The 14,302-nt window shown below is 41.6% G+C and overlaps 1 protein-coding gene across 1 annotated transcript; it reads left to right on the forward strand.

The window, feature by feature from the left end:
• Positions 1-1,101: 1,101 nt before the first annotated feature.
• RAB29 (RAB29, member RAS oncogene family) lies at positions 1,102-10,707 on the forward strand. The gene is made up of 5 exons (XM_051998523.1): positions 1,102-2,035; positions 6,941-7,012; positions 7,465-7,646; positions 8,772-8,893; positions 9,163-10,707. Exons 1-5 carry the CDS (start codon positions 1,912-1,914, stop codon positions 9,275-9,277), a joined length of 615 nt encoding a protein of 204 aa, XP_051854483.1. The 5' UTR covers positions 1,102-1,911; the 3' UTR covers positions 9,278-10,707.
• The last annotated feature ends 3,595 nt before the right edge of the window (positions 10,708-14,302 follow it).

Below are 14,302 nucleotides of genomic sequence, written 5' to 3' on the forward strand. Positions count from 1 at the left end.
GCCTCCAAGGTGGGTGAATATAACTATTCTGGCAGAAGAAAAAGTACCTTTGGCAGACGACAAAAGAAAAACATTGATCTTACAAATGAAGAGAGAGTGTGATGATGAATGACCAATAGCCGCCCCACCCCCCCACTGCCCACTGCTAATGCCTTCCCCTTTCAGATGCTAAGTTACCTTTGTATTTATTAGGCTTATACTTGATTAGTAGGTACTTCTTGAATGGGAGTTTCTTGAGGACAGGGACTGTTTATTCCTCTCTCTGAATCCCCAGCCCTTAGCAGGGTGTCTGGCGTGCAGTGTTTAATACGTGATACTGGGATTTCTTCTAAAAATGAATTCCAATCAGTGTTGGATTAGTGGCTTGTAGGGGCAAGAATGGAGAAATACCCTTTTCTGGGGTCTATGTTGGCACCCATTGTGTTACCTATGTGTGTGTCCCTTACAGGGGCTGGGATAGCAGGACAAACTCCCCCCAGCCAGCTGAGCTGGACTTTAGATTTAAAAAACTTACAATTCAACAGAGATTGTTGTGCGTGCCTTGTAGTCCTAGCTTAGAAGTTTGTCTTGGCCACTGGGATACTAAGGAACTCACCCATGGTCGCATGCCTCTCAGACCACCAGGAGAGCCAGGCCTCTCTCTGCTATATACACATGTCATATTATTACACTTGAGGAACTCAGGCCCTGAAGGTCAGCTGACTGACCCCTCGTCTCCTGACCGGTGATGGTCAAAGCCAAGCCTTCCACGCAGCCTTTGGATTCTAGGTTCGGTGCTTAGAGATTCTCCGAGATGGACAGAAGTATGTCTGGGCCTGACATGACAAGCTTCAAGCCCCTTCCAGGATAGACTCTTGGGGTTTCATTAGAATAGAGAATGTGGGGATGACAAAACTGCCTGGTCTGAACCTTCCCTGACGTAACTCTACCGACTCCTTCTCAGAAAAATCTATGTTAAAGGAAATGGTCAATTTCGGTTGCGTTCAGTGAAAATAAAAATGCCATCTTCCCCGCCCCCCCCCATTCAAGTTTACAGATCCTCTGAAGCTCTCGTTGAAAGCTCCGGTCTTAGACCGGCCTTGGTACCAGACATACAGACCCCAAAGAAGTTCTATGAGCTGTATAGGGTTTATTTCTCACCCAGGGATCAAATGGAGAACTTAATGGTTTAGGAACCGATGCTCTCTTCACTTACGTCAAGTTACTTTGCATTTAAAATCCAAACACTCTGGAATTCAATTTTGAACCGACGCTCCGGCGTTCCCGGAGAAGCAGGATGTAGGAATTTAGGGACCCAGGCCGCTAGGAAACCTTCAATACAATGACTACATTTCCCAAGAGGCCATTCGGGCTAGCGTCTCCTTTGTTGTTTGTTTTCTATGCCACGGGGGTGTTGGGAAATGTAGTCCTGAGAGCTCTCGCGCACGCGACGGGCGGGGGGGGGGCGGGCAGGAGAAAGGGTTGTGCAAAACTTAAGACTTGGAGTGGGACTTGGGTTTCTGGAAGCTCTGGTCACTTCCCTTCTCCGTTCGGATCCACCGCGTGTCACGGGAAATCTATTTCCCGTGCTTCCGTGGGGAGACTGAAGTTAGCCAGGGTTTAACCTGGGGGCTTCCGGGGAAGCCCCGCGGGGGTGGGTTATCTTGGAGCATCCCTCGTGGCCCCCCGGGCTGGGTCGGGGGCGGGATGATGTAGAAAGGAGGGGTCAGCCCGAGAGCTTTTGCCCTCCGCGCCCCACCCAGGAAGCGTCTGTGAATGACTTCAAAGTTTCCCTTTTTTCGCTTTCTCATCAGTGTAATCCCCAGCGAAGTAAGCACCGGAGAAGTTTGAGTGAATCGCGTAACTTGCGGACTTTCCCTCCCGGTCCTCACCCCTTGTGATTTCCCGTCACATCCTTTACTCCGGCCGGCCATGGGCAGCCGAGACTACCTGTTCAAGGTGCTGGTGGTGGGGGACGCCGCCGTGGGCAAGACGTCTCTGGTGCAGAGGTATTCCCAGGACAGCTTCAGCAAACACTACAAGTCCACCGTGGGAGGTGAGAGCCGCCGGGGCGAGGGCCAGCTGCCCCAGGCTAGGCAGCCCCCTCCGGCTCCATCCCGGGCAGGGGAGGGCTGGGGGTGTGGAGCGCGTGTCCCGGGGACCGAAGTGGGGCGAGAGAGCTACCTTGCGGTCGGGATAGAGGGCAAAGATTGACTCACCTTAGCTCGGCTGATGAAGGTGAACCTCCGAAAAAACTGGAGGTGGGGGAGGGGGAGGCGGCTCAGAGCAGGGGCTACCTTTTTGCCGTCTGACTTCGCCTCTGGGCCCAAGCCTTTTCCTGGGGTCCTATCCAATTTTCAGGGCCAGACCCCTTTTTAAATTAGATTCAGGGAATGTACAGGACAGCTGAGCTGCTTTGGGAAAAGCTCTGGCAAACTAATAGCAAGAACTTTTAGATAGCATCTTTCTCGTACTAAAAGGTAATATGCACAATATTATCCCCATTTTACAGACAAGGGAGACAGAAGTCAAATGCTTATCCATGTCCACGAAGTTAGGACTAAAATTTGATTCCAAAGCCAATATATTCTTCCCACTTCCCCACGCTGTCACACCTTCCACTGGGTGTCTGGTCCTCTGGGAGCATCAGGGAGAATCTCCCATGGAATTGGGGAAGGTCAGAGAACTAGAGCGAACTAAGGAGACCGAGCAGATGTGTAGGATTCCTAGAAAGACTTTCAAACAAGTGAGGGATCTTGTCGCTTTGCTATAGGGATCGGTCATGAAATAACGAACCCCCCTTCCCCCCAGTGGAGCTCTCCAATTCCAGAGTCACAGTTTGGCAGTGACACTTTGGCGGGGTTTAGCTGGGCTTGTCCAGGATATAGAACAGGGGTTGTTTGAGAGAGATACAACTTCACTCCTCAGAAGAGTAGGAGGACAGGAATAGAGTGAACACTCACAGGCGTTTAATTTCCTTCTCCCTAGAGCCTGTGGACTCAGCCAGAGTTATGACACTGATGTCAGTGTCATTTTTTTTTTTTAATGGGAAAGAATGCATGTATGGAACAGGCAGAAAAGGAGACATTTCTTAGAATGCTGTTCTTGTTGAGGGACTTTTTTAACACTAATTTTTTAAAAAAATCATAAATGTAATCATTCAGAATAAAATCTTGATAGAACTTTTTATGTTTTCAAAGTTGAAGCAAGTGAACTGACCAAATAGTACATAAATTTGCATTTGCTCTGTGTGACTTTCTAGCTTAGCAAGTTTCTCTTAGCTTTGCTTCTTTTTGTGTCTGATTCCTTGTGACTCCCTTTGGAGTTTTCTTGGTGAAATACTGGAATAGTTGGCCACTTCCTTTTCCATCTCATTTTACAGATGAGGAAACTGAGGCAAACAGGGTCATAGAGCTAGTAAATATCTGAGGCTAGATTTGAACTTGGGAAGAGGAGTCTCCCTGATTTTAGGAACTTGAAATCTAGTTGCCCTTAGTTTTGTTTGTTAAACATATATTTTAATTTTGTTTACTAAACATTTACTTACATGTGTGCTATAATACATCTTTAAAGGAGTTTCCATACTGAAAGTGCCCATGAGTTCCCTGACGAAAACCCATTCTGAAGATTAAACACATAGTCTCAGTCTCAGTCTCTGACTCTGTTGCTGTTTCTTTCTGTGTGTGTGTGTGTGTGTGTGTGTGTGTGTGTGTGTGTGTGTGTTTCTCTGTGAGATAACTGAGATTCAGTCTCTTGGCCAGTTTTAAGTTTTAAAACTTAAAACACAGTTTTAAGTGTCTGAGGCTGGATTTGAACTCAGGTCTTCTGATTCCAGGGCCATTGCTCTATCCACCAGAGTATCTAGCTGCCCTGAAGATAAACATATAGTTATCAAGTAAAATTGGAGTGATCACAAATTGTTATTTGGGACAGGAAGCAGACCTGTGGTTTCACTGGGATAAGAAACTTTCAGGTCAGGAAACTCAGGGTTAAGTGACCTGCCCACTGTAACATAGACAGTATATATCAGAAATGCATCTTGAACCCAGATTTTCCTGGATTTGAGGCCAGCTCTCTATCTATTCTATTAGCTCTTTATCCATTATAGTTCTCAACCTCAAGTAGAAACTGATCCTGTGAGCTGCATATTGACTTAGAAAATTAAAAAATTAACATGATCTATATTGTATTTTTAAAAAAACATTTCCCAATTACATTTTAATCTAGTTTGGATGGATTGGGGAGTCTGCAGCCTCTGATTTGACACTTCTGCACTATATCATGCTACCTTATATTATCATTAAAATATAATTTAATTTTAATCACATTGCAATAAATATACATCTCTGGACAGGGATTTCTTCAATGTAAGAAATTCCTGGTATAGAAACTATTTCCAGTGCATATCAGCTACTCACTAACCAATTTATTTAGTGACTTTCTGTACAAGGCACTATGCTGCTCTGAGTCTGAAATAGTCCCTACTTGGAAAGAGTTTGAATTTTTACCTGTCATTTTGCAGAAGATTGCCTAGAGCACTAAATAACAGGTAGAGGCTGTATATGTCAGAAACTGAACTGAAACTGCCAGAGAGGATTTCCTGACAAGGCTGGGTTTTTATCTTCTATTTCATGATGTCTCTTCCGTATATATTGTCGTCAATATGTATAGGATTCTAGTTCTGCCAATCTCACTTAGCTGACTTTTTTCTTTCTTTTAAAATTGGGGTTGTAGAGAACATGCTAGATTCTAATCCTTGGCCCTAGCCTAGTTTATGAAAATTACTAACATAAAATGCAAAAATAAACAGACTCTGTGGCTAAACTATTGTTTAAAAAAAAGAAATTGTTTTTAGCAGCTTAGAGCCAAAATTATGGTATATAAAACGTTCTTCCTTGTGATTCTAATTGCCAATTAGTTACCCATGTTATTTGGACTGCCACTTTGATGAAATAAAGCTTTGACTTAAAGCCCCTCTGAATTCAAATCTGGTCTCAGACACTTACCACTTCCTAACTGTGTGACTCTGGGCAAGTCACTTAACTCCAATTGAGAGAGAGAGAGAGAGAGAGAGAAAACCTGTCCAAATTTTCTCATTCTGACTCTGAAACAAACAGTTCTTCTGCAGCAGGGTTAAGTAACCTGTCCAGGGTCACACAGTTAGCAAGTTAGTAGCTAAATTTGAACTCAGGACTAATAACTCTATCCACTGAGCCACCCACCTGCCCTGTACTGATTTATTTCTGATGTGAAGTATTTTAGTATTTTAATTTTGATTGATTAGGTATCATTGTCTGAAGTGCCTGCTTTAAAGGGATGACAAAGAAAAAACAAGCCGGGGGCAAACAGGTTTCATCTGCATCAACTGTTGACAATCCTATGGATACTTCTCCCATCCCATTGTAATTCCAGCCCTAGGTTTCCTGACTCTTAATTGAAGAATACAGATAATAATAATTAGCAGTTGCTCCAATTTTTACTCAACCAGAAAATATAGTTCATATATTTAGAGAGCCAGAAGGGACCTCAGACACCATTTAGTCCCCTGAATTTACAGATGGAAAAACTGAGGTCAAGAGAGAAGTAATGCCCAAGACCATAAAAAAAGTAGGCAACTGAAGTTTGGTGTTCAAACCCAGGTCTCAGGCTCCAAATCTGGCTCTCTTTCCACTGCACTACACTATCCACATTCAGCAATTCAATTCAGTAAGCACTTATTAGACACCTACTGTGTGTTGGGGTTACAAATACAGAGAACTGCCCTCTGGGAGCTTCCATTCTGGAGCAGAAGACTAATGTGTACACAGATTAGAAGATAGAAAGTGATTTTTGTTGGATTACCAGGAGGAGAACATTAATACCCGAGGGCATTAGGAAAGGTCTTTTGTAGGAAGCTACAAGGGCCAATTATTGAAGGGAAGTTAGGGTTCTCAGGAATAGAGGTGGGGGCAGGGGACAAAAGGTCCTGGACAGGAAGCAGGATTGAGGCTGGTTTGGCTCTAAAGAGCAGGGTAAATAAAATCGATCTGTAAGGAGAGGATGGAGTCATTTTCTGAAGGCTTGAAATGCCAGTGAGAGGAGTTTGTCTGTAATCTTAGAGGAAATTGGGAGCCATTGAATCTTCTCAGCAAGGAAGGGATATGATGAAATCTCTGCTTCTGGGTAACTCAGTTTGGCTTCTGTGCAAAAGACTGATTGGAAAGGAGACCGATCTGGCTAGAGAAAGCTCTGCCAGTGGTCCTGGCCAAAAATGGTAAGGGGGCAGTGACTGAGTGGAGGGGGGGGGGGGCCAAGGGACGCTGGGAAAGGAGATGGGGCTTGGCTACTGATTGACCAGAGGGGCGTGGGAGACAGAAGACTTGGAAATGACTCCAAGGTTGTGAATCTGGGGGGTTAAAAGGATGGCAGCACAAATGGGGGAGATGGGAGATGAAAGACAATGAGTTTGGGATGCTTATGGGAAATTCAGGTGCAGATGCCCAGAGGCATTTGGTGGTACAGGTTGGCACTTAGGAGAGAAACAAGTGCGGGAGACTCATATTCAGACGTCCTCTGCATAGAGATGATGACTGAACTCACCATAACTGATGAGATTACCTAGAGAGAATATAGAAGGAAGAAGATAGAGCTTTAGAGTATATAGGGAGGGCATGGTTGATGTTTCAGCAAAGGCGATATTTGCTGTAGTTGGCATCTGACTGATACCACTCAGTAATTATCCCAAATTTCCCCTCTCCTCTCTAACTATCCAGTAACCCATACATTTTGAAGACCTGATTCCTTCCTCTCTCTGTCTCTGTGTGTGTGTGTGTGTGTGTGTGTACACACACACACATACTTCTCTGTGTATATTTCTATACTTCTCTCTCTCACACGCTCTCTCTTTTACATACACAGATACACAAACACCCCCCACACCTCCCAGTCCCTGAGGTTTTAATTTTTGATTGGGATTTTGCAGTGGACTTTGCTCTGAAGGTTGTCCAGTGGTCTGATTCAGAAATGGTGCGACTCCAGCTATGGGATATTGCAGGTGAGTAGGGAAAATAGTACCACTGGGAGTAGGGGATCGAGGAAGAAATCTGTTTTACTTGGTGTCTTCATTGGGAATGAGCCTGATGGCAAAAACCAAGAACAATTCTTTAAAACTGAAAAGTGGTGGAGTAGAATTTTTAGAAACGTGAAGACTTGTGAAATTGGAAACTTTATCTCTGAAATGACTGCGCTGACCTTTATTTCTGTGACTAAGTAAGGTCCAGTTAGGCAAGTGAGTATCCTTATCCCAGCAGCCTGGCTGCCTCTGCAGTAATGAAGGAAATACTCACCTCGCCTGGTTTTTCATCTGTCAAAGTGGAAAAACAAGACAGAATTGCAATGAACAGCTGTGTGCCCCAGGAGAAATGGATTTAAGAGGGGAAGTAGAGGCTCCAAGACAGTCTTAAGCACTACTCCTTTGATAACCATGAGTCTCTTGCTTCTTAACAGGCCAGGAGCGGTTCACCTCCATGACTCGTCTGTATTATCGGGATGCCTCAGCCTGTGTCATCATGTTTGATGTCACCAATGCCACCACCTTTAGCAACAGCCAGAGGTGGAAGCAAGACTTGGATTGTAAGCTCACCCTGCCCAGTGGGGAGCCCGTGCCCTGCCTGTTATTAGCCAACAAGGTGTGTGTGTATGTGAGAGAGAGACAGAGACAGAGAGAGAGAGACAGAGACAGAGAGAGACAGAGAGACAGAGACAGAGAGAGACAGAGGCAGAGAGAGACAGAGACAGAGACACAGAGAGAGACAGAGACAGAGAGAGACAGAGACACAGAGACAGACACAGAGAGAGAGACAGAGACACACAGAGAGACAGACACAGAGAGACAGAGACACACAGAGAGACAGAGACACAGAGACAGAGACAGAGAGAGACAGACACACACACAGAGAAAGAGACACACAGAGAGAGACAGACAGAGAGAGAGAAGAGAGAGAGAGAGGAAGAGAGGAGAGAGAGAAACAGAGAGACACACATACAAAGAAAGAGAGACAGAGAGACAGAGAGACAAAGAGAGAGGTTTACTTTATCACTTTGCTTTTTGGAGTGCCTGCCCGGGGTCACCCAGCTAGTCGGTGTCTGAGGCCAGATTTGAACCCATGAAGATGAGTCTCCCTGACTCCAGGCCCAGCACTCTGGGCACTCTGGCGCCACCTAATGCCTCCCTGGTCCAACTCCCTGTGGAATAATCCGTTCTGTCCTAGATAACAATTTAGGAAGGACGTTGATCGTTGGGAATGTTCAGAGGAAATGCCAGTGTCACAAAGGGCCGTGAATCCATGTGAGGATTAGAGAAGAAATTGGGACTCTGTAGCCTGAAGAAAGCGGCCTTCAAGTGTTTGAAAGGTTGTCATATAGGAGACAGGTGACATTTGTCCTTTTTATCTGGAGGCAGAGAGGCAAATTTAGGTCACTACTCTCCAGACACTTTCCTCATCATTAGATCTGACCAGAACGGGCTTCTTGGGAGGCTTTGATGAAGTCTTTTGTGGAAAGAGAGGGCGCGTGACCGTCGGGCGTATTCTAGGCCATGTTCCCTTCCCCACACAGGTCAGAGTAGATGGCTTCTGTAATCCTAATTCCACAATTGGCGGTTCCGACCCTAGGATCCTTTCGTGTGAAGAAGAGAGCTTCCCTAGGGGGTGTTAGTGGCGTTCTGAGGGCTGAGTCCGTGGCGGAATTAATGTCATCATTTCGGTGATGTTTTTCTGTGAATCTCAGTTCCTTGTCTTCCTTCCCTCCCACAGAGTGACCTATCCCCGTGGGCAGTCACTAGGGACCAGATTGACCGGTTCAGCAAAGAGAACGGTTTCACTGGCTGGACTGAAACGTCAGTCAAAGAGAACAAAAACGTTAATGAAGCTATGAGGTAAGCAGGTACCAATTCTTCCCCATTTCTAACTTAGTCATGCTGTTTCCCCTCATCTCCACTTGTGTCAGGGTATCCTGCAAGACAGGGACAAGATGGACACATTAGAAAAATAGCTTCTCAAGATCAGGTTCTCTGTCTTTTTCCCTTAAGGTTCCATCTCGCCTTTTTTCTGGACAGTTATGATGATTTTAAAAAATGATTTGGATGATTTTTCTCTTTTTCTGCTTCAGTCTGCTCCTCAGTCTGATTTCTACTTTATTTCCTAGAGTTCTTATTGAACAGATGATGGCCAATACCAGGGAAGGCAGCACATCTCTGTCCACGCAAGGTGACTACATCAACCTGCAAACGGTCTCCACGCCTGGCTGGACCTGCTGTTAATGGTGTGCAGCTTTTTCCTTATCATGGACCAGGAAGGTCAGACCGCGTCTTGGTTTTCCTTCCCGACCCACCCAGCTGCCTAATTAAGAACTTGTGATGGATCTTCTACCAAAAAACCCCAGCCTTGTTCCGTTAGAGCACTTTCTTCTGGCCATTGGGGGGTCTCTCATTCCTCAGACAACACCTGTAAGTCCCTGTGTATATTTTTGCTGTTGGATATCTGCTCTGAGTCACTCCCGTGGCACGGGCTGTGTGGCCCATAGGGCCCTCTGCTCCTTCTTCTAAGACTTGGCTGGAATATTATTGGAGTAAGTATAGATGGAAGACAGTGCACTTTTTCATTCTAACCCCAACTGTTCTCCAAACTATCATTCCATGATGGCAATCCTGACTTCAGATCAAGAGAACAAAGATCAAGATACTCTCCTGCCGAACTCCTTTGTGCATAATTACTTTTGTTGTTCTCTCTGTGTCCTGGACTTTGGATTTGAGTGTCTAACTCTTTTCTGACTATCTGCAGACTTGGAATAACTGTAGGAACCTTATGTTGCATTTGTGCTTTTGAAAAGACTCTGAAATCATGATGAGCTTTCTCTCTCCCTCTCCGTAATAGTGGTGGAGCTTTCAGTCCAGCTGTGAGGAGAGTATCTCTCTTTCTAAGTATGGACAGGGAGGAAATGACTAGGAAATCTTTCTGAAGTCTTTTTACTCATGATACAAGAATACAGTTGTATAAACTGACTAGTTAATTGGGGACCTGAGGCTCATTCAACTCAACAAAAGACACTAGCTGACTAGGATGTGTGCCTCTTAGATAGAAAGGGGACTTGGAAGTCCCCTGAATCTGAGAGAAGAGTGAACAGAGGGAAGGTGAGAAGTGAGCAAGACTGGATTCTGAGGGGCTGCTTAGCTCTTGGTCTAAGGTTTATAGCTAGAGAAAGGTTGTGTGGTCCTGGGAATAAGGAGGTTTATTACATATGTAACATTAAGCACAAAAATCCCATGATTTTTTCAGGTCACAGTTCACCTCTGGATGTTTGGATTTTTCTGTAGAATTGAAGTTTATGGGAGTGCTCTTTGGTGTCAGCTATCACTCAGGGCTAAAGCTGAGAAATAGGTCACAGAGGTGAAAGTTCTGAACACAAAGACCAGATACCAAGACAGAAAGGAAGCCAAAACTTTTCCAAGAGAAATTTAATCCAACTTTTATAAAATACCTAGAGGCTTTTAAAGATTCTTTTGGTATTCAATAAATTTTGTTGAAAGTTGTGAGGATTCCTTTTGTAATATTATTCAAACAAAGTTTTTGACTGTGGTATTTTCAAGTAAACATCATGTAAAAGTTGCTTTTTGTGAAGGAGAAATTGATTTTAATCCACTCCATTGTCCTGAAAAATTATCAAATTGGAAATAAAAGTCTTGTATGCTCATTTAGTAGTTATCGATATTTAATGTGAACTTAAAATGCTTCCATATACTAGATCATTCTGAAGTGTGGGAACATTTCTTTAAAAAAAATATTTTGAGAAACAAAGCCATCTTTCCTTGCCTTACCTGTTTACCCCCAGGTTACAAGTATCCTGATAATGTTTAATTGGAATCTTTTTTTTTTCAACAATTATTTGGCCATTTAACATCAAACGCTATTATTTCTTGCCAAAGTAGAATATGAAAATAATGCTGACTCTGCTTTTCTCTCCCATATGCTGACAGAGGATTTTTATCTGCCTTTCACACACATTGCTAGAGGCAGCCAGCTACTACTTCTTGGTTCTCTTACCCAGTGTATACAATGTACTATTAGGAAGGGATGGAAAAAATACTGCTCTAATATTTTAACTAACTAGTCTCCCTAATATTCTCCCTATCCACAAAAAGTGGGAGATAGTGATAATGCATGCAAGTAGAGTTGGGTAAAGGAGAATTATAAAAGAAATGTGACTATAACTCTAATAATATTCAGTTATTTTGATGCTGCCTTCATGTTTGTAATATGATGGGTACTTTTTAGAACCCTCCAATCTTCCCTACAGAAGACTTTGTATTTAAGGCAGGGTGCTGGTGTTATACCATCATTTTTTGGCCACAGGTAATGTCATTGCCACTTACGGGCTTCTGAATCATAGAAAGTAAACCAAATAAAGGGGAACAGTGAGCTAGGACTCAAGCAGAAAGCCCACCTGTGCAATGGGAAGAACCTTCCAAAGAAGGGCCAAACACAGGTGTGTATTCTTGGCTATCTCACTATGCCCTCAATTGCCTCCATCTTTCTCGAGGTTGATGCTAATCTTTTTGCAATTTTGGTGAATTGATTTGACCAAAACAGCCAAATGCCTAAGTCAATATTTGTAGTCTCTTTGGGCATCAAGATCCTACTTCATGCCACAATTCTGTTAAATACCTAAAAGCTGACATTATTCCAAGGTGGTTTCTCCAAAGCATATTGCTTATTTCCAGGAAAAATCCCTTAATCAGATATGTCTGGGTGACGTGTTTTTCCTCTATTTCTCCACAATAATTTCTATTTACCTCAGGTTGTAGTCACTCTGCCCAGAGGCTTCTATCCTAATTTTTCTTTCATTTTTAAAAGTTTGTTCTGCCTTGATGTTTCTGGGAAATGACCTGCACATAAGATATCAGAGGCCATAATTGGAAATGTTTCCTTAGGTCAGGAGAATCAGAAACTCTTCTATGGTATTATGTAAATTTCAGAGTGCCCCAGTCAGACTCCACACGAGAACAATTTTATTTTCCTTGTTCACTTTCATAGAACAGAGGAAAAAAGAATATTCAGTAGCCATGTAGGTGCTTTTTTAGCTATTAAAGACAAATGACTCCCACATCCTATGAAAGAATGAGGACTTGTCAGCATATATCTTTGACTTTGATGTGAAAACTAGAGGCATATCCTATGCTTTGTTACCCTGTGTTTTTTTATTTTGATTTTTTCTTAATAAATTAAAAAAATCTTTATTTTTCTTTGGCTTTTTAGCAATCTGAATTCATAGAATCAGAGGATCTAGAGATGAATGGAACTTTAGAGATTATTTCATCCATCTCTCTTCTCATATACAACTTCTTTGTTTAACAAATCTAACCTATAATGGAAAAGTGGCCTACTTGTCCAAGGTCACATAGGTATTAAGTAGCAGAATAAAAAAAATTTCTTCCCATTACAAACTGACCTCATGAGTTGTAATTGAAGTGTTCTAATATATTAGCATACATGATGCTTTTCAAGGCAAAAAGGGATTCTTTGTAGGTCATAAGGTCCTAGAGGCTCCCTTTGGTGAAGGATAATATATTGATTGGATCAAGACCAGAATATTATACAACCTTCCAAATAAGACCCATAATTATTCAAAGGAGTTTGATCTATACTGACTAGGTCAACCAGATATTGTTATTGTTCTTACTATGATATGCAGTTGTATAAACAGCCTCTAGAGCTTATCTATCTTCAATGATGACAAATTTGCACCAGAATTGGATAAAAGAGGCTAGAAAATTCTATTTCAGTCATGTTAAACTCCTTTTGACTCCATTTGGGGTATTCTTAGCAAAAATACTGGATACTTGCCATTTCCTTTTCCAGTTCATTTTACAGATGAGGAAACTGAGGCAAACTTGCCCACCATCACACAGCCAGTGTTTGAAGCCAAATTTAAACTCATGTCTCCCTGATTCTGAGCCTATGCAAAATTCATTAATATCCTGAATATTTTCCCTGAAATTATCTTTTTGATACACATATTGTTCTCAAAATGTTCTATAACTGTCATAAAAATCTCACATATCTTTTCTGATCATCTAGGATTTTCCAAGTAAATTATCACATCAACAAACAGAGAAAATCTTATCTCCTTTTTATCTGTTACTTTAATTTCTTTCTTTTATCTCATTACTGTTACTGGCATTTCCAGAACTATATAAAATAATAGAAGGGAGAGTGAGCATCCTTTCTTCACTTATGTTTATTGGAAAAGGTTCTTTATGTCCCCATTGTACATGATTCTTGCTTTTAATTTTAGATGGATGCTTTTTATATTAAAAAAGGTCTCTTTATGCCTATACTTTGCAGAATTTTTATCCTACAGGAGTGTTTTTAATATGATTATTTATATTGATTCTTTTCCTGATGTTGAATCATTCTTGCATCTCTGATATAAATTCTACTCAGTCATAATGAATAATTTCTTAGATAAATTGCTGTGTAAAAAATTTTATTAAAAATTATATTAAAATATATTACAAAATTTTATTAAAAATTAAGATTTTTTTAGTCAATGTTCATCAATGATGTTGGCTTATGATTTTTGGTTTTTAAATATTAGAATTTTGTGTCAAAAGGATCCTTAATTTTTGAGAATAATTTCTAAATCTGGTCACTAACACTTCCTAGATATGTGACTCTGGACAAATTATTTAGCCGGGTTTGCCTCAGTTCCTCATCTGTAAAATGAGTTGGAGAAAGAAACAGCAAAAACATTTCAGGATCTTTGCCAAGAAAACTCTAAATGGTATCAGGAAGAGTTGAACACAACTGAAATGACTCAGCAACAACAAAATTCATTATAAGTTTCATCATATTCTCCTGTGAATCCATCAGGACCAGGAGATTGTTCTTTGGTAGTTCCTTTACAAGGAGGACTATTTCCTTTTCTGAGATTGGAGTATATAAAATCTCTGTCTAGTCTTCTGATAATTTAAGTATTTTATATTTTTGAAGGTATTCCACTGTTTCTTTATGTTCTCAATTTTGTTAGTATATAACTGTAAAATGTTGATTTTTAAAAAGTCTAGTTTTGCTGTGATTTTACTTTATTCATTTGCTATTTTATTGATACAGTTTTTCTGCTCTCTTTTATTCAGAGTAGCTAAGGATTTATCATTGTTATTAGATTTTTTTTCAAAGAACTATTTTATCATTTCTATGGATGTTTGTTTTCAGTTTATGTTTCCCTTCAAATTTTAAATATCTCTTCTTTTGTGCTTTTTTTTTGTAGTTTGTTAACTTTTCACATG

This window comes from Antechinus flavipes, chromosome 4 (assembly GCF_016432865.1).
Source record: "Antechinus flavipes isolate AdamAnt ecotype Samford, QLD, Australia chromosome 4, AdamAnt_v2, whole genome shotgun sequence".
Lineage (NCBI taxonomy): Eukaryota > Metazoa > Chordata > Mammalia > Dasyuromorphia > Dasyuridae > Antechinus > Antechinus flavipes.